Raw genomic sequence first — 20,780 nt, 5'->3', positions numbered from 1 at the left:
AGTCCAACAGTGGTTAAAATTAAATCTTTCTTTTAAATATAAATTTTAAATACTGTTTTAAATAGAGTATACAGGTTTTTTTTCGAATGAACAATCTCCGAGAAACATTTGAACGTGCGCATTATTTTTGTTTACTTATTTCCTTTTACAGAAATAAAAAAAAATGCAATTCGTACATTTTAAGAAAATTGGAAGAAAAAGAGACTCTTTTTATTTCGAGGATTAAACCTGTGTCACTTAATGAGTAACAATTAATCAAGTCAGCCGGATCGTCACTTGTTAGCATATGAGTGTATATCTTGTCAAATTATGTTATTTATCAGATAATTGCCTAAAGAAGTTCCAACAATCTGTTGAAATTCCCATGGGTACCAATTATGCCCTATTGTAAGCAGATCTATTTTTGTATTCTTATGAAGCAGAATTTATTCAAAAACTTGTACGTGAAAAAATAAATCACTCGCAGTAAAACTTGTACGTGAAAAAATAAATAACTCGCCTTCAACTCAACATTTATATTTAGGTATGTCGACGACGTATTTTCAATTAACAATTGTTATTTCCATACTTACATCGACTCGATATATCCCAGTGAACTTGAAATAAAAGATACCGCAGAGTCTGCGTTATCTGTTTCACATTTGGATACTTTACTGGAAATGAACATTGATGGTAGCCTAACAACAAAACTTTATGATAAACGCGAAGACTTCAATTTTTCTATGGTCAACTTTCCTTACTTATGTAGCAATATACCTTCATCACCTGCATATGGTGTATTTGTCTCTCAGTTGATTCGATACGCAAGGGCATGTTCTTCGGCTGAACAGTTTCTAAGGCGAAGCAAGCTACTGAGTACTAAGTTCTATGGTCGATACAACAACCATGTCAGCAAATACAATCTTCCACTGCGTCGCATGCTGACTGACGTTTTCCATACTAATTGTTAGACCATAATTAATCACCTAATTGTCAACGGACTTTTCTGGTCCCCCCCCCCGATTACGACAAAGAGCGCACGGCAGATGTGACCGGTTATCAGAGGATGCTCATTCCTCCTAGGCACCTAATCCTACCTCTATCTATTTGGAGGTCCGTGTTGCTCTGCTTTGAATTTGTATTTCGTTCAATAAATATTAATGATAAAATTTGAATCAAAAACGTGAGGGAGAAAACCCTACTATGGGGAAACCTACTATATAGTTGCATTCCCCAAGGGGGAAAGGCTAGTATATTGCAGGTTTTCCGGGGGGAAGCTACTGCGGGGGAAAAGCTCCTATACAGCACCGGTTATGTATTAAACAAAAACCTTATGACATTTGTGAGTGTTGAAAGAAAAGTTTAAATAATATGGTGCATATTTTTTAATCTTGTGCAAAAATTACTTTCCTCGGAGTGAGCTATGTGCAAAAAAACTGCTGCAATTTTGAGATTTCACTTGATCAATTCTTCATTTGCCAAAATTGTCTTCTTTCCTGACTCGTAATAACAAAATCGTTTTGATATTTCTTGCGTGTTGTCTATACATAAATAAATATTTCCGAACTGAAACAAAATGAACGAAATTTGATATATTTCTGGTCAACTTAAGGTCATTTCGAAGATACAATTGAACAAGTTTGATAAAGATTGAAACAGTTTCGAAAATATATTAAGCCTTTTATAATTGCTTCTGTATCATTATTTTATCTACATGTATACATGTATCTGTTTTCTTTTAGTTACATAATTCATTAGAGGCAAGTAATCTGTGAAATAGCACTATAGTTGGATGCCTTAACATGTTCAGTCACGTGGGTGGGTGGGTGGTTAAGTGTGTTTGCTTGCATTTGCAAACTGACATTTTAACAAAGTATTATCGATACAGTAAATTGAAATCAGACAAATCTTGAAAATTCGATCTATTTATTATTATAGGCTTTTGTGAATAACCTTCTAAATCAAGTGGTAATTTTTTTGCAAGTGTAGTCGTCACCCTGATTGAACAACATACTAATTTGCATTGACACTAAAAAACTGTTAATACTAAGTAAAGACATCCCTCTAAAACCTTATAATCAAACAATGTTTTGTGCGTAAATTATACATCTGTCGATAACTTAATTAGCATTTAATCATTCATAATAGATAAATTATCGAACTATAGCAATCACTTTTGATTAAAAACTATTTCCTTTTATGACCGTTTGAATTGATTTCATTATACAAATTAATAAAAAGAAATAATATGATACAAATCGTAAGTGAAGCATTATTCAGTAGGGAAAGTCAGTTTTATTGAATTTTTAAGCTAGCTCATGTTTTCAAACAGGCTTTTAGGATTTCAATGAACGGAATTAAACAATCGTGATGCATATTAAATGCAGATACTAATTATCAGTTGTGTGCAATGCTTGCGATATATTTCAGCAATCAATCCATGTGCTTTAAAAATGAATAATTGTAACTGTAACTTTAGTTAGTTTATCACTTTCATTGGCATTGTTATGTTCATAAAAATATTTCATTGTCGTTTACATTGATAATTGATAATTGTCAGACGACTGGTATTTGATAATACGAGTTGAGTATTTTTGTTGTTGCTTTGTTTAAGAACACTAGACTTTGACCCGTGCGTGCATGGGTTAACACTGTACATGATATAGGACATTTACGAAATAGATACAGCGACACACCGTATTGTTGACATTTACATAACCAAGCTTTATAAAAGCCTACAATAATGCTATTAATTAATATTAAATTAATTGCTTAGTTAGAATAATCGAAGTGTGTCGCGGGACAAGCCCTCGCCAGATTTAAAATATCGCCCATGTACTAGTATTGTAGCAGAAAATTCCAGAATTGCTCCGAAACGATTTTGGAGAAAATTAATAAAGTTGAATTAAAAATAACTGTCAAATTATTCATAAACCATTTTAAGACTGTAAATACTTTTCATCTGAACATTTTTTTCTATTATTGAAGAATTCAACACTTTTCAACGTTTTTAAATCGCTTCAATTAACACACGATGTTGACATTCAAAACTCTCGAGATTTCTCGTAGTAAATGCACTGTGTTAGAGTTATCTCCCGTATTTTCTTTGATGAACAGATTAGATCGTAAATTTCCAATGAAAATTTACACATATTTGTATTATCGTTTCTGAGCTTATCCATGCAAATGTGATATTTGTGAAACATAAACTAACAAGCCTCCCGGGATTAAGCGTGAGTGTAATGCGCATGATTGTAAAATCCAAAATATCTGGATGGTTTCCGGAATTTTTTGACTTTTTTAATTATTATTATTAATTAGCGAGGCTTGATTGAAAAAAATAAAAACAAATTGGTAATCTTCAAGTACAATAATGCTTAAAATATGTAAAACAAACGACAGTACTCTTTTTTAAAATACATATGTATTGGTATTAAAGGCAAAAAATTCAAGTGTATTATTTAATATAGTAGAATAGATAATTTCAAACTTACATGTGTTAACATTAAATAATTGAAACATGTCTTTAATCAAAATATCTTATTTACGTTTCAGACCATTTAATGCAGAAGATGAATCGCCATATGATAGTATTTTGCATATACTTTTTTACCAATATTAGACTTGTTAACTCACAGTCTATCAATTTTACAAATCTACTGTTGCATCATCTCACGATGTGTGGACCAGAAAATGTTTGTAACATTACTCAGTTCAGTTATAGAACACCAGAGTTTAAGATATCAAAAAGTCACAAATTGTGTCCCAATTGCTTCTGTGACAATTCGTGTTTTGGTAGAGGAGATTGCTGTCCAGACAAATACTTTGCACACAGTGATCTAGTATGTAATAATGTTACCTTCGTTAACGCCACGCAAGATGAAAGTCGAGAACAGAGATCGTCATTTCTCTTGATTAAAAAATGTCCTGATGGAACAGAACAACCCATCAAAGAAAAGTGTGAAAAAGAGGCAAATAGTATTGATAAACTAAAGTATCCTCCAGTGACTAGCATTTTAACAAATCTAACGTATGCTAATAGAATATGTGCTCAATGCAATCACGAACCATCGTATCAGTTCTGGAATCTGGACATTTATTGCCGAGTGTTTTTAGATATCAACTTTTTATCTTCATTCAAAGAAGTTGTTGATCATGGAATAGAACACGCATGTGTCATGCAGTTTGCACCACACGATGACAAGCCTGCATATAACTGCTATCATCTACAGGGGTTTCATTTTGATTCGTGTAACAAGACCGGATTCTGGAAGAAAAAAGACAATGACGTGTTATATGCTTGCGAATCAATGTATGTCAATAATGATACCTTGTTTAAAAACCCGTTTTGTAGAATGTGTAATCCCACATTCTTCGAAGGAGACATAATAACACAATGCAATGTTACCGGAATGTGGAACGTCTTTGATAAAAATATCAAGCAAGCTTGCTCTCGTTTTGGATTCAATGAAGGTACTTTCCCATTCAAAAATATATTTTGTCGAATTTGCAATGCTCCTGATAACTTTAAGTACAACTATGTTGACGCATCTGCAAAAATCAGCACAAAGGTTTTTTTAACATTTAATAAAAAGGATTTATACCATATGTCGATAATAATTAACAATTTTAGTAAAGAGTATTTCAAATTAGTGACTAACAAAATTCCTAAATCCGAACACCGAATGAAGCAGAAAACGCCTGGTATTATTCTTAACAATAACCAAACACTCAATGTCACAGAATTGATATATAAATCTTTCTCATTCAAGAAATATGTCAAAGTATGCAACAGCCATGGTATTCCAAAAAACCTTTCAAATCTATTCATTTCCTGTACTTGTAACCCTTCGTGCTTTCATCATAATGATTGTTGTGAAGATTTTGCATTACAATATCCAGCAGAATGTATTCATTCAAAACAACTGGCTGGAGAGCATTTTAAAAGGACCAAACCAGATGTGGAATACACGGTCACGAATGGTTGTTACATGCAATTTCAGTATCCAATGTATATGGAGAAATTATGTCAAGACGGAGCAGAGGGAAGTGACATATTTTCTTCTTATCCAATACGTGATATTACCACTGGTATATCATACCTCAACATGTATTGTTATTTATGTAATACATCGCCTCAAAGACCTGTGTTTGATTTGGGTAAACCATGGAACATCGAATTGTACTGTAAAAAATACATTGACCACAGGAACTTTATTACGATAAAGCAATTAGTCGTAACACTCAAAGATACTAACTGCAATATTACATATTTACCAATTTCATCTCCAAAGGGTAAAGGTCACCAAAGTGTCCCTCTATGTCACAGAGAACAAGTACGTTATAATAAGTGCAATTTAACTGGGAAATGGCTAATTAAGGATCCCCAAATAATATATGCTTGTGAAAATGTTTCGTCTAGGGCTTTTAGGATGATCTATGCCATGCACAGGCCATGTAAACTTCATAAAAATCAGTTCTGTGCATTATGCAACCCAGAAATGATAGAAAATATCACGATAAGTAAGTGCAATGCCTCTGGAAAACTGTCTTTCTACGATCATCGAGATGAAATTGGTTGCCAGTTTTTCCCTCAAATTGCATTCTATTCGCCGTATAAGAATATATTTTGCAAACATTGCAATAACAGGACGGATAGAGTGGATTGTTCGGGTGGGCTAAGCGACGGTTATTACTCAATAACGTCAAAACGATTTAAGTGGACTCCAATCTTTAGGAATTTGTTCTTGTATTCTGAACTTCGTGATGATTTTCTGGAGAATGAATCTCATAAATGTAAATCAACGGAATCATACATGAGGAATTTGGTGAGCTTTTCTTGTTATTAAAATAATTCATCAGACCAATAAACGTTAAGTCCAATAGTCTTGCGACATTTTATATGTATACATTTTTCTGGGGTTTTTTTGTAGGAAGACTGTAGGAACTTGACCTGTTTTCCTGGAAAGTTTCTCCGTAATGGATCATGCCCAGCACTTTTTACAGTAACCAAAAACCTAGGATATGTTCTGACATCAGATTTTCAAGGAAACTTGTCTTCTCTATTACCTGTTCAGGATCTACTGGGCATCATATCGGCAGATATTAAACAAACAATACTGTCAAGGCTTCAGATAGAATCAAATTCGATAGAGTATTTGTTTGTTCAAATAGACCATCCTTGCTTTAAAACAAATCAAATGTTATCTTCTGAAAAATTTTCAGGGAACATAGCTGTAGGTATATTTATCAAACAGGCTGTAGAACGAGTTGATATTGAGAGGCGGTTATTTGCAATTACAACTAAGATGGTGATATCTAGAAGAGAAGTACATTCTAAATTTGATCTCTACTTGTCTCTCACTATGAGCACAAAACAATTATATTTTAACCCATATAAAATATATCTAGCCGACTATTTCTTACGTTGTACTCTACCGCCGTTTGTGAAATATCAGGTAGTGGCAAATAGACAAAAATATAGAACTGTTCGAACATCTAAACTATTGACTTGCGTTCAAGTTCCACTTTATTTTGACGAATATCGTGTAGATCAACAGTTAGGAAAATTAGTGGTGTATGGCATGAACAAAATATTTGATTCCAATTTGTTTGAACTTTTACCTGATGGATCAGCAAGGGTTTGCGCTGAAGACTTCAACGCTGGAACTGACACAGTCACGTATTTTTTAGAAGAACGTAAACGAGATTTTCTTTTGTCAACAATAACGCTTATCCTTGATGCGATTTCCATTCTGTGTTTAATGATTTCATTTCTAATTTATGTGTTTAAAAAAGATTTGAGAACAATACCCGGAAAAATTAACATGATACTGATACTCTCGCTGGCTCTTACACTTATTATTTTTCAGCTAAGTGAATTTGGTTCTTTACAAAAAAGGGCATGTGTTGGGTTTGGTATAGTTCTTCATTATTTTTGGTTAGTGTCATTTTTAACAATGTCGGTAAGTTCGTTTCACATGTACAGAAGTTTTCAATTTTCCAACACAAATTCAAGATATCATTTGAATAACATCCAAGCATATATAGTTTTTATCACATTTTTACCATGCATGATAATAGCATTAAATATTCTTATATCATGGATAGTCTCAGGCAATGGCGATGTTGGATATGGAAATAGGATGTGCTTTATCGACAATCCTTATTCACGATTAGCCTCATTCATTATACCTCTTGGTGTTATGTGTATCTGCAGTTTATCTTTCTTTGTCAAAACAATTATTTCCATAAGAAATGTTCCAAAAGTTCCGGGAAATCAATCTGTTAGGAATGAATTTGTAATATTTTGTCGCTTATTCACAATAACGGGGATAACATGGTCTCTTCAGATCATCGACGGTTTTCTCCCTTTTTCAACGTTCTCGTATATCTCCTCAATAATCAACAGTATGCAAGGAATTGCAATATTTGTAGCTTTTTTCTTAAACAAACGAGTCATTGATTGCAAATGCATGGCCCAGAATGACTCGCACAACAAACCGCTGTCAAAAGGAGAGTCAACAGTGGACTCGAATACGGATGTTACAAGATTATGAAATTATGTTTAAAAGTGTTGATCTCTTGTGTAGACTTATTATATGGTTTTACGTGCATTCTGAATGGATTACTGTTAAACAATTTTTGCTTTTTCAAAATGATATTATACATGTTGTATAAATATTCTGATTAATTTTCTAATATATTCTTCTATAAAAGTGAGCAATTAATAAACACGTTATGTGCGAAACAATCAGTAGCTAACTAAAGCCCTCGCTTATTTTTAATTTAATTTTTCTATAATGTTTACAATTAGCAAGGATAAACAATAAATGTTACAATGAAACCTCTGTCTTAAGTTTTATTCTCATTAGGGAAGCAAAAATGACCATTAGATCTACCATAATTTATAACATATGATTTGTTAAGCTATAAAATATTATTTAATAAAGAAATTATCCATGTATTTTATCTTTGAAATGTTGGGTTTTTCCCTTAGTGTTCATAAAGAGTTCTTCTCTTCTAAAGGAGACAAACATAGTCTTAAAATGGCTACGACAATCGAGCCTTCTTAATAGTTTTTGATAGGCTTTAGGTTGAATGTTTAAATAAAAATATATATTATCACAAGATTAATGTAAACTAAAATTATTCACAAGCCGTTACATTGTAACGAACACCCAGTAAAGCTGAAAAAAAAGAAATAAATTAAAAAAAAAAGATATCATTAAACACTCTTCTGACCCTGGCACAATTGTAGTTGTCCTCAAGTTCTGTAGTCGGGATTTTAAATTCTAGCAATTTGGAGCAAAGCTGTTTTAAATAATTAGGACAATTTATCTTAATTTGAAATGGACATTAGGTTTAACTTAGAATAAATTAATGTATTTTTGTGTGGATGCTTTTGTATAATGTTGTCAACTTTCCTTTTTGTGATTATGTCTGTATGGATTTTGTAGCTGATAATTTTTTTTTAAAAATTGCTAATAAATAAAAGAATAAAATCAAATGCTATTTTTTTTCCTCTTACTTATCCATATTTTTACCAATAAAGTTATTTTAAAAATAAGGGATGTCAATAGATTCTAGACTCTGATATGTCATGGCAATAATTGATTAGAGGTTTCTTAGTCGTTTTTTTTATTGAAAATTCAAATTTAAAATTGACAATTAAAATATTGTCAGGAAGCCCATGGGCCACATCGCTCCCCTGAGCAACAATAGGCATTATAAAACCAGCTTAATGGAGTCATAATACAAATATCTGGACAAGGAAGTATAACACGATCCTGTATGAATAAAAATTCATATTTTCCCCTTGGATATTCTTATGTTTGTAACCAAGTCCGATCCCTTTTTAACAGGATAATTTTAAAGTTATATCACATGCTAAGCATTCAGTTTGCAACAAGACATTAAACAATTGTTTATATATGGGATATAAACCTACTTCAAACGCTGAACCCCTTGCAAGGCCAAAGAATCGTTCAGGGACCCAAGTATAAGCAATTTTAAAGAATCAGCAATTTGTTATAATGCTTGCATATACTAGTATGTAAAACTATATATTATAACATTTCAGTTTTTGTTAGATAAAATCCTTCGTAACAAATGTGGCCCCACTCTACTCCCTCAGGTTTTGATTTTAACGATTTTGAATCAACACTACCTAAGGTTGCTTTCACGAGAGTTACAGCTTTTCTATGCAAATGGATTTTAGAAGATTTTTTACAGTTTTTTCTCTCTATATTCCTCTGTAAAATTTGCCCCCCCCCCCGTGACTTAATCCTTCCCCCAAAATCACGATTAAAACAAACATTAATCTACCCAGTCTTTACCAGAGGATGCCTCCACACAAGTTTAAGCTTGTTTTACCACTCTGTTTTGATGGGAAAATGTCAAAGTCTTTTCTCTATATTTTTCAATGTAACCCCCCCACACACACCACCACCTTGTGGTTCCATACAGATTTTCTTGCTGATTTGTTTCTGAGAAGATTTTTGAAAATTTTTCAAAATCTTCCAATAATTCCTAATTATCTCCACTTGAAAAAGGGGCATGGTCCTTTGATTTTACATTTGAACCCCCTTTGCCTAAGGTGGTATCTGTCAGGCTTGTGAAAAGTTTACAGAGAGACAGGCAGAAAGAGGGACGGACGAAAGACAAAATGGGATCAGAAAAAGTTTTCAGCTCGGGTGAGCTAAAAACATTTTCCTTAACTCAGCAGCTTTTGGAATCTAAATGAGATACTGTTATATTAAAATATAAAAATATCAATTTTTTTTCATTTTATCAAATAAAAAAAATGCTGATAGCTATTAATTATACACCAACAAAAAAAAAACAAAACAAAACATTCATATTCTTCTTGCTTCATCGTTAATGCGTTGATAAAGCACAGGTAAAATCCAGGTCAAGTCTTGGATTATTAGCAAACTATAATTGCTATCACGTCACAAATCAAACCTATTGTTCTAAATCCAATGTCAAATGCGCTCTTAACGGGAACACAAGAAATATCTCAAGATGAATGTTTTTATAATTATTAGATTCTGATCGTTTGTTAGGCATGGGACAATGACTTAATAACATGAAACAGTCTACGTTTGTTTTGCCTTTAATGATATTTAGCTCGATTATTTGTAAGCTTCACTAGAAAAAGAAAAACCCTGGACATTTGCTACCGGATATATGAACTACATAAGGTACATATAATTTTATTATTTTTTTGTTTTACCTTTTTTTCTTCAAGTATAAGGTATATGTGACAAAATCTTTAGTATTTTATTTGTAAAAGACACATAGTTTTAAATACATGTAACTTTAGTTCTATATTATTGCTTGATTAATGTTCGTCTTCTCAGAAAAAAATGAAATCTCTTATAATAAATATTTTTTTTCGATTATTTGGTAGATGGAGTTAAAGAAAATCAATTGTATTTAATTAATATAAAATACAAAAAAAAATTAGAAAAATGGTTGTATATTTTCTTTAATTGTAAAGGAGGATTCTAGTGATGTTCCTTTCTATCATCACCGAGCAACAAAAAAGAATTACATTCATTGAATGAATAATTATTATAAAATATCAATCATTATCGAACTCCCTGTAAATCAATATCGCCCCTCTCTGAAACTGATGAACAAATGGTAAGAAACCAACAGAAGAATAGATCCTAATTATTATAAAACAATTTAATTAATAGTGTAATTATTTTGTGCGTAAATGTCAAAAATGCATACAAGTAATCAATGGAATATTTTTAACATATTGCCACTCAACTGCAAAGGGATTAATTCCTTTGAAATTAAAAAGAAGAAATTATACATATGGTTAAATGATATTGATGCAGATATGATATTATTACACGAAACGCGTTTTCTATCTTTATGTTTTTAGAGGTCCGTGTTGCTCTGCTTTGAGTTTGTATTTCGTTTTATGGATTTTTGAGATGGTTGACAGTTTGTTATTGTCATTTTCCATTTTATTGTAAAGCATTAATTTAAGTATAATACACGATGGTTTGGAAACTCGGTGCACATTTTTTCTGATTCGCCATTTAGTAGAGGCACCTCTATTTTGTTTAAGAAAAATAGGGGAACAAAAATTCTTGATACTCATAGATCATGTGATGTGATGGAAGGATTTTTTTTTTTTACCAATTTTCATGTTAAAAGCAATATGAACTGTATTTTTTTTAGAATTTTATTTTGCTGCAAAAACCTGCTAGTATGATAAGTTTGCATATAATTTCAACTTTTATGATAAATAAGATTTGAAAAAATCATTACTTTTTGTCAAAGGAAATATTTCTCTTCCAAGGAATATATTGCAACTCAATTTTTGTACAGGACGACAATAATTTGATTTCACTCCAAAGAAGGCTTCATAACGGCCTTTTCCACAAAAATATGGCTAACAGAAAATTAAAAATCATGATATTTTTGTCATCTTAGTACAAAAGAACATTTTCTTAGAAAAATGCAGCTCATATTGTTTTAAATACAAAACACGATGTTTTCAAAACTGGTTTAAGAAATATGAAAAGATATTGTTGACGAAAATGGGTTAAAACCACTGGAATTTGTATCGAATATATTAACCCAAAAGAACTATTTTATTTGTGAATATTTTTTAATGAAAAACGTATATCATAAATTAAAAAAAACCCAGTTTGACCTAAGTCTGGCTTAACACACAATTGTCATTCATGGACCGCAGTTCCTATTTCATGGGAAAATATATAAATCAATAGGTGATAAAAAATGTAAATTTAACCATAAAATTTTTAGAGATCAAAAATTTGAAAAGCCATACTACATCAAGAAAATACTGAAGGAATTTAATTTTGAAGAATTAGAATGGATAAAAGCATTAATTTTATTCAAACAAAGTTTAAATATGTTTGTGGGGTAAAATAAATAATGATATTGAAAAACCAGGAGACATAATTTTGAACGTGAATATGTCCACAAATATGTTTTACTTAGCCCTGAAAAATTCAAAATTCAGTAATTTTAACATAGATAATTATGTTTAGGCTTTTATTTGAGAAGCTGTAATGTTATTTTTAACATATGATTCATAAAGTATCACAATCTTGATATGAAGTATTTTATGTTGAATATGCATAGATCTACTGGATGTCTAGTCTTTATGTATCTTCTTTTTTCACGTGTATTTTCAAATTATCAATTAATTTCATATTCCATGATACTTGGGGGTTTCTGACCCTCCAGTGAATCTGCTATAGGGAAAACCAAGGACTCTGTAGGATCTGTTATGATATCCCCTGTGACAGCAAAGGAATTAGGCAAATATATGTATATTAGATTATATGTACGTCATTATCAAATACAAAAGTTCAATGATAAAAATGTCCATCATGTTATATCTGTTTAAATAAGATAGTCTTTTTGGTTACATATGTGTACTTATATATTTTCTATATTATGTATTTCAAATATACTTAGACTGTGATACATCATACATACATTATATATCTTTCTTTTTGTACTATTGCTATTATTATAAATACATTGAATGTTTCATCCTGGGAAATGATGTAGAAAAACTTTTACTTCTCAGTATTAGGTTGGAGCTTAGTCAGGGCCCCATCCCTGACAGCTACCATTAAGATTAGAGTAGGGTAAACTATTTGTTATAGTTATAGGTCTGGGAAAATAAAATTGAAAAAAAAATTCTATGTTCTGTCTCTGGAAATGTTCTTCTCGTTTTGTTGATGGTTCTTATGTTTGTCTCAATATATGTTTGATTCACAGATGAAGGGGAGGTGATCTTTACATTCTATTTCTTTCCAGAGGTAGTCTTCATTTAAATAGACAGATAAACACTTGTCGGGTTTGGAGTGTTGCGGCTCTCCCGACTTCCAGTTACCGACGCACGGCCCGCCTGTACTATAGTGGTAACCTGTTCCAATGAATTGACCATTCACCCAAGCTTTAAATCTACCTATATTTGATTAAAGAAAGAATGAAATCTAAGATTGCACAGGATTTCAATTGGACAAAAAATATATATAAAGAATATTTAGTTAAGGCTTAGATAAAAAGAAAGTACAATTAAAGTAAGGGTTAATTTCTGATAGTGAGAAATTGTAAAATGTTTGTCATTTGTTTCATTTCATCGGTTAATACATGAATTAGGAATTCTTAGTTTAAAAAACTTTCAAGCCATTTAATATATGTGTATGACTTCTGAAATTTAGATATATGAAATAGTCTTCAAATAATATTTCAATATTTTATATTTAAAAAAAAAGGTTAGACCTTTATATGTGCATCATAAAATTAATAATACGTATTCTTATTGGGTATCACCAAAATGGAAAATAAAATTATTTTAAAAAGTTTATTTAGACCCATCTTTAGTTTTTGACAGCTTCTGTAGAGAAGTTATTTAGATGTACCTATTTTTTCTCTAAAATCTAACATTAATATATCCATACATTTTAACTCACCTGACATGGACATTTGCATCAGAGCCGATCGCACCCTATGTCTCTTCAAGGCCGTTTCAAGCACCAACAACTGCCCATTCCGTGATCTTGACTGACAGGTGGCCGTGGCTTCAGCATACGTCAATTCCCCGCCGGGAAAGATTTGCCAACATAAGCCTATTGGTCTTCCTGATCCGTCAACTTCTTCAATGAATCCCGCTTTGCAAGATTCTACAAGCAAGACCATCGTAACTAAGGTATGTCGATCAAACTGCGTTATAGAAGCCGAGCGTTACGCCCGAACAGGTAAGGTGCCCGGATCCCATAATTATATAAAATTATAAATTATAAGCATTATAACATACACATGTATGAATGGAGCAAAGCTTTATTTATTCATTCGTTTAAAACTTAGCATATTTCAAAGAAATTTCTTGTCTGGTTTTAGTTTTAAGAAATTGTTAATATGAAAAAAGAACCTATATGCTGATTTACCTTTACAATACCCTGTGATGGGAGACCACGTTCCGTCGACCCTACATTCGGTAGAAATATTACCAACTGGCTCAAAATTAGATTTACAAGAGTGTGTAAAGACGGTTCCATAAGCTTGGCTAATACCACTTGTGGATATGGCATTCAGCAATGGCGGAGCCGGACTACATTCTAAAATACAAAACAACAGCAGTAAAAAATTGTATGAAGTTCTCTTATTTATTAGCATTTCAAGTTTTGAAACCATTTCCTCTTGTTCGTGTCTTAATGCACTCACGTAGGCATTGTCCAACATCCGTCCACACCCTAGTCATTAAACAGGTTGACGTGGTGGGGCCGTATTCACCGTAATTGTTGTCACACGAGTAGACTGCTACTGAACCAAACAACCTCCCTCTTGAGAAGTTTTTCACTTTACCGTTTCCAAGGTTTGGTGGTTCTCCACAATCTGGCAGAGTAGTTAATTTAATCAAAGTACTGACGGGAGTTGATTTTATCGATTATCATTTATTTTAAAATCAACTTATCTTGCATGGCAATTAGTTTCTAGTCTGTATTTGAATTACGGTTTTTTTTAATATGAATGTTTAGACTTTTCTGACAAGAATTTCGAGAAACCCCATATGAATCATATTGTGTTATATTTAAAGATAGATTTTAAAATATGTATTAGTAATCGAAACAATTCTAAAAATTTTATGGATCCAAGCACTATTGATATCGAATTCTCGTCTCGTTCAGCCAGACGTTCGGCTGTCTCCGTTAATCTTCGACAAGCAAGAGAGCCTCATTGCTTAATTGTCGGAGATTTACGAAGACAGCCGAACGTTTGGTTGATCGAACGAGACTATATTAAACTCTGGCGTAGGAATACATGAGACTACAAAAATATCTAACTTGTTCGTAATATATAAATTCTTACTATTTCTAAAGTGTTCATAGATAAGTTTCCTTGAAAAATAATGCTTCAGCATACATTACATCGAATTTTTCTATTATTTTTAAGAACTAAGTCTTGTCAGCGGTGGTGATTTGTGCTTAGGTCCAAACACTGTTTCACTTTCGGTTTGCCAGAGTAACTGCATAGGAGAGTTGATTAAAATCAACTCCCAAAAATCAACAACAAAAAAAGTTTTAATCGCACTTAAAGTTACATGTAATGCCGGTTAAAGATATAATTCATCCTTTTAAAATAACGTCTTACTGGTATGTATACAGGTAGCCTTTCCTTTTGTAAAATTAACACATTTGTGGTTGGAAGGACAGGCCACATCGCAGTAATTCACACAGTCCTGTGAAAGTAAAGAAAAATTATCGAATTAATGAGTTTACGTCAAGGCTCATATGTTACCGGCATCAGAGTCGATTTTTTTTTTTACTTCCTCGATAGCCAAAAGTTTTCGGTCCACTCCGCTCCTCAGAAACGTTTGTGAGGAGAGGAGCGGATCAAAAACCTTTGAATTGGTGAGATGTTTATTTTTAATCCGTTCTACTTTGTTTTCATGCGAAGAATTTACTATCCGACAGAAAATGTTGAGCGTAGTGCATTTAACCAGGAAAAAAAAATTCTGCTTGACACATGTCCAAAAAAAAAAAAATAAAAAAAAATTGAAGTTTTGAAATCAATCAAGTTTTACTTTTGAATTAACATTCAGAACGCTGTGTCCGATAATTATGCGATTGCGAAGGTGGCATTTTTGCACCCGCTTGCCTTTAGACACAGTTTCGTAAAAATCCATATTTACTAACAGATACTAGTAGATCATTGTCTACAGAGTATATAACCAATTTTGTTGTGCCTCACCTGACAGGTGAGATATATTTGTATATTTACCTTTAAAAATAATATCTCATAGGAAAACATTAATTCCCATTGGAGTAAATAACTTTTCTACAGAAAATATTGAAAATCATCTAGGATTTTCTAAAAATCCTAAAAATTAAATTTCAATTTCAATTCTTTATTCACTCAAGACCAGTTCACTGATAGTTGAGGTTCAAAATCAGTATACAAATGTACACAAACACAGTCAACTTCCTATAGGAGAAACATTTTCCCGCAGAAATTTGATTCAAACGGGTAGTCTTCCTATACCTATCGGATTTTAAAATCCTGGAGGAGTTTTTGTTCAAATCCTATCTTAATTTATTTTCCTTTCATATATTTCCAAATATTCTGTAGAAAAATTGTTTCTTCTATGAGAAAAAATTATTTTCCTAGAGGAATCCATTTCTACATTAATAACAAAGGTGGTTATATATTCCTTAAGCATTTGTCGATCATATAGTACATATATTTGAATGTTTCGATACATGCAGTTTAGACGGGTGCAAAAATGAATGCACCTTTGCACTGGCATAATTATCCGGCACAGTGTTATTGACACTGTTAGATTATAATGCGTTGAGTTTTTTCGTTCGTTGGACATCCGTTAACATTACCTTATAAGTAAACCGTGACTCTGGCATTACATCCACAGCGAATTGACGCTTTTTCGGTTCTCAGTAAGTGTAATCAATATTTCGTCTAATTAAAGAAGGATAACTAACGAATATAGTTGAAAAGTAATTGGCATACAAGAGTGTGTTTACTAACCATGTAGCATTTGGTTTAATGAGGGTTGTTAAAATCAGCATAACGTATTAAAACTCTACATATTTGTTTGTTTTCTCTTTTTGCATGTTTACATACCGAGGTAATTGAAAAACAAAAAAAATAAATTATAAATTTTTAGAATCTCTTGCACTTTAAAGTCAAGATCTAGTCAATGATTCCAGGGTGCCTTTTTTTGGTGCTAGAACCTTAATGACGTCATAATTGATTTGAAGAATCTTTTTCCCGTACTTTAGGCTTTGAAGGAATTATGTAGAAAATTAAACAATTTCTTGAGATTCTATGTTAAATCATGGAAAAATTAATTCCGAAATATGAAGGAAATAAAGAACAAATTTCGGAGTTTTGTTCATTTTTGACAAATAAAATATATCTAGATTGCCTCTCCAAAATGGAATTAAACAAGCTCTTGACTTCCTCTTTAAATGATGTCAAAATGAATATAGTCATTTATAGGGATCAAATAAGAAGTGTATGTGTGGCTTTTTAGACGGGGTCACGTGACCCCGTCTATTGGTTTACTGTCAGCCGAAGTCTCAAACCGGAAGGCACACGTAGAACACATGAATTGAGTCTACGCGTAAGAAAATAGTGCAGACAGTTTTCATGCAATTCAGTAAATATGTATTGTAAAAACACACATTAAATCTTTTTTAAGTCCTCTGTGTATAAACAAAATTCTATTTAGAAAATAAACAAATAGTTTTATTGATCAAAATATTCTTGCTCGGGTTCAAATGTGGAATGTGTTACGTAAATGAATGCACAACGCCGTTGACGATTCAGTTGGTGTACGATCTCATTAATCAATAGAAGAGGTTGATGGTAGAATCGAAATTAAAGTTCCCAAACGCAATGTGCCATTTTTGAAAAGTTGTGAATTTTATTTTGACAAACTTTCACCTTAATACTACCAAACTTCATGCGCAAGCCGAAATTAAAATCGGGACGGGTTATACACAGATGTTTTACAAATTAAATAAGGTGTTTCATTGGCTTCCAGTCTACTTGCGGTATGACTGCTGTTCGTCTCGAAAGGAATTTTGTACAAAGAAAATAAAAACAAGTCTGAATTTGCCTTTTCGGTCGTTGGCTCTTTAGTTGATTAAACTGAATTTAAATTTTAAACAATGCATTGTAAGCAAAATCTATAATAGGCTATACATTTTGGAAGACTTATACATCATATAATATATACATTCTTATCGATTGAAGAACCAAGTTAAATGTTAATGTTTTCCAGCTTAGTTGGAATCAGGCTTGGGGTGAATTACATGGTAAAATAATGCATTACATTACCATTACTTCATGAATTAGGGCATTAAATTACCATTCCCATTACTAAATTTTCTTGAAGTAATGCATTTCATTACCATTACATGAGTATAGTAATCCATTACCATTTATTTGTGAAAAGTCAATAAGTTTTAAAAAAGTAATTTTAAAACTAAATAAAGAGTTTTTGTAAATATTTCATAAATAAAACATGCTTAAAATATTTACAGGATCATGTTCATGTTCTCAATCAGGTTCAAATTTAATGACTTATACAAGATTGCTGTTGCACTTGTAGTTTTCAAAGTAAGGTTGGTCCCGTAACATTTACACGCTAAAGGCAGAGTTGACAATCTCTGTTATTTATGTCTCTGATTTTCGGAGTATGATTTTTAATGAAAGGAACGGTTGTATCGTAATTCGTGTAGGTGATGCACGAGTTTACACAAAAAAGTAGTAAGAGGCGAACGGATTTATTTTTACCTATTAATTTTGCATGAATCGCAAATGAAGAAAATCGTGTCAGATAAGTCGGTCTTAAAAATCAAAATGGCGACCGTGACAAATCTTTTTATTGTCAAAGTTCTTGGAATCTTTTTGTAAAAAAAAATATTTCTAACGTCAGGTGCCGGTGTTTGTTATCGGCATACAAATGTTCACTTTGTTTGTTAATTCAGCAGTTTTAGAGTTTTCGGGGTTTTCATAAAACTTTTATTACGGATATCGGCCGACTTGTGGATTTTCTCTTGGATCACAAAATTTAATAAATCTAATGATTAAAATTATCTACTTTGATATAGTTGCTTGATTTTCCCGGTTAGTAGTAATTTTTAAATTTTTTCCTTGGGGTCTTATTTTACATAATATATTACATTGTGTCAATTTTCTACAATTATGAAGGCCGGGATTGAGTAAAATTTAGACAAAGTATCAGACAACTGCAAAAAAGCCGAATTAACATAGATTGTATAACAACTAATTCAAACTCATAAATTTTGGAAGTTTATTCGAGGAAATCCAGGATAATTTCAAATTCAAACTTTCAAGACCCCGTCTTTCAGTACTCTCAGTACTTTGATCTTAATATTTAATGTGATCATCACTATTTAACATTCTCGGATCATCATTTAATGTTTACATTAACTTATTACTTATTTCAGTGCATATATTTCCTACCTTTGAAGCGGTTTGAAGTTGGCTTTTGGTCGCATACATATATTTGTGTTGAGTGTCATCAACAATATTGGCATCCTCTGTGTTCAATTCACACACCATTTGTTCTGTGTTGAAGTTTACAGACAGACAGTCGGTGAATGCTATACACTCCGCTGCACACGTGTTGATTCCAATGGCGGGAATTTGAGCCAACGTCTTGGAAACCACCATTTTGTTTCTCTGGTAGAGTTCGTTTACCGTTACACTAGCACCTAGTGCGACCCTTGTAGTGAATAAATAAAAAAGAAACGAGATGCTATTACACATGGTCATTTTGCCTGAATTGTACATGTTCAACATTTCATAAATGATTTAAAATTTTTCGGTGATAACCAGCGTCGTATCTTGTTGAAGTCGTGTTTAAATATACATGTACATGTATTCACGCAATTCATTATAAAGTACTAAAATATTAATCAATAGTTTCGATCTTAAGATGCATATGTATATATGCAAACAAATTCTTAATGAAAGGCTGTGTAAACTGTGACACGGTGTATTTCGCTTTAATTGTCCGATTTAATTAAACTCCTTTATTTACACTTTTGGACAAATATTTTTATTAATTATGTACTAAGAATATTATTTATTCTACATGTACAGTTATGGTGTTGTCTCTAAAGCAGTTTTAAAATTATCAATGACTGTCAATAAGTATTGATATTGCAGTATGTACTTAGTCAGATATTAAAATCTAAAATTTGTTAACAAATCGTTATTGATCAGCGTTTGAATATATATAGATTGGGGGCGGGGTAGTAATTAAAAAGTGCTGCTGTCTCAACAAAATCTATAGAATGATTTAAACACGTTTTCAAGATACTTTCTGTAGGCCAGAAATGTAAATCTCAGCTTGCGTTTATTTCGATTAGATTAACGAAGACAAATTATAATTTAAGCAGCAGTTCCTGTAGTTTATAGATCATACTAAATATATTAAAGCTGACATGAATTCATAAAAGCATTTGATCGCCATATTAGTTTCGATCGCTCCTCTACTGCTACTGGGGTATATATACCGGTATATAAAGTCACGGTCGGTTGCTTTCCGATCGAAACATTCAGGTTGCACGGACTTCTAAATGCATTAACTACACATTGTAGTAAAATGTTTGTAATGAAGAATATAAAAGAAGACAACAATAAATAAATAAAAAATATATTTATTCTTTTAAAAAAAAAGATAATTCAACGTATCCGTATTATTTTGCACAGAAAGTGCTGCCTTACTTCGCATGCACATCGAACACGTGTGTCGTTCATACATAGTGCATATCGTTTGCATCTTTTTAAAAACCCCGGCGGCACTACATCCAACACAGTAGCTAAATGATAGTAAATCCAAAGTAAATAAGTAACATCATTTTCATCGGTTGCTACCAACGCTCCATTTCTAAAATCCATGCGATCATTGATCTTGCTCGATCTGCCACAGTGTGTGGTTTGCGCATGTGCGATGCTAGAACATGCACGGTCTACAATTATCGAGGATTTTTGAAGAATCTAGGCCTGTCTGTCTGTCTTGTTTCGTCGTTCATTGATTTTCCTTGCCAGTGCAGTGGTTGTCATATTATTTTTGTTCAAAACGCGTTTCTACAATGAAATACCTGAATGCGGCGAAGTATGAATAGTGCTCTCGGCCTTATATAGGGGGTGTGTAGCGATAAGCAGAACAATAGAAATCGACAACTAATATGGTGGTAGTCGGAGATAAAAGGGAAATAATGCGTATTTATGAATTC

At 32.2% G+C, this 20,780-nt stretch overlaps 3 protein-coding genes across 3 annotated transcripts; 2 read left to right on the top strand and 1 right to left on the bottom strand.

Moving 5' to 3' along the window:
• Positions 1–3,524: 3,524 nt before the first annotated feature.
• Positions 3,525–6,043, top strand: LOC136270326 (uncharacterized). The gene is made up of 2 exons (XM_066067685.1): positions 3,525–5,807; positions 5,917–6,043. The coding sequence occupies exons 1-2, from the start codon at positions 3,543–3,545 to the stop codon at positions 5,929–5,931; spliced, it is 2,280 nt and encodes a 759-aa protein (XP_065923757.1). The 5' UTR covers positions 3,525–3,542; the 3' UTR covers positions 5,932–6,043.
• Positions 6,044–6,179: 136 nt separating this feature from the next.
• Positions 6,180–8,689, top strand: LOC117684314 (G-protein coupled receptor Mth2-like). The gene has a single exon (XM_034455916.2). It carries the CDS (start codon positions 6,180–6,182, stop codon positions 7,536–7,538), a length of 1,359 nt encoding a protein of 452 aa, XP_034311807.2. The 3' UTR covers positions 7,539–8,689.
• Positions 8,690–11,561: 2,872 nt separating this feature from the next.
• LOC105325997 (uncharacterized) lies at positions 11,562–19,357 on the bottom strand. Its single transcript, XM_011425830.4, has 6 exons — positions 19,000–19,357; positions 15,139–15,226; positions 14,212–14,382; positions 13,935–14,105; positions 13,461–13,670; positions 11,562–12,952 (listed from the first exon to the last, which is right to left on the bottom strand). The coding sequence occupies exons 1-6, from the start codon at positions 19,336–19,338 to the stop codon at positions 12,741–12,743; spliced, it is 1,191 nt and encodes a 396-aa protein (XP_011424132.4). The 5' UTR covers positions 19,339–19,357; the 3' UTR covers positions 11,562–12,740.
• Positions 19,358–20,780: the final 1,423 nt, after the last annotated feature.

This window comes from Magallana gigas, chromosome 7 (genome assembly GCF_963853765.1).
Source record: "Magallana gigas chromosome 7, xbMagGiga1.1, whole genome shotgun sequence".
Lineage (NCBI taxonomy): Eukaryota > Metazoa > Mollusca > Bivalvia > Ostreida > Ostreidae > Magallana > Magallana gigas.
Note: the sequence above shows the minus strand (reverse complement) of the source record. Positions and strands in the feature narration are given on the sequence as shown.

What these genes read in the sequence shown, in the direction of transcription:
- LOC136270326 (XM_066067685.1), top strand. Translation starts at nt 3,543, where the DNA reads ATGCAGAAGATGAATCGCCATATGATAGTATTTTGCATATACTTTTTT.
- LOC117684314 (XM_034455916.2), top strand. Translation starts at nt 6,180, where the DNA reads ATGTTATCTTCTGAAAAATTTTCAGGGAACATAGCTGTAGGTATATTT.
- LOC105325997 (XM_011425830.4), bottom strand. Translation starts at nt 19,338, where the DNA reads ATGTTGAACATGTACAATTCAGGCAAAATGACCATGTGTAATAGCATC. An exon ending in GGCTACCTGTATACATACCA is followed by an intron (nt 14,383 to 15,138) that starts GTAAGACGTTAT and finishes CTACTCTGCCAG; the next exon opens with ATTGTGGAGAACCACCAAAC. An exon ending in CATCACAGGGTATTGTAAAG is followed by an intron (nt 13,671 to 13,934) that starts GTAAATCAGCAT and finishes TCTTGCTTGTAG; the next exon opens with AATCTTGCAAAGCGGGATTC.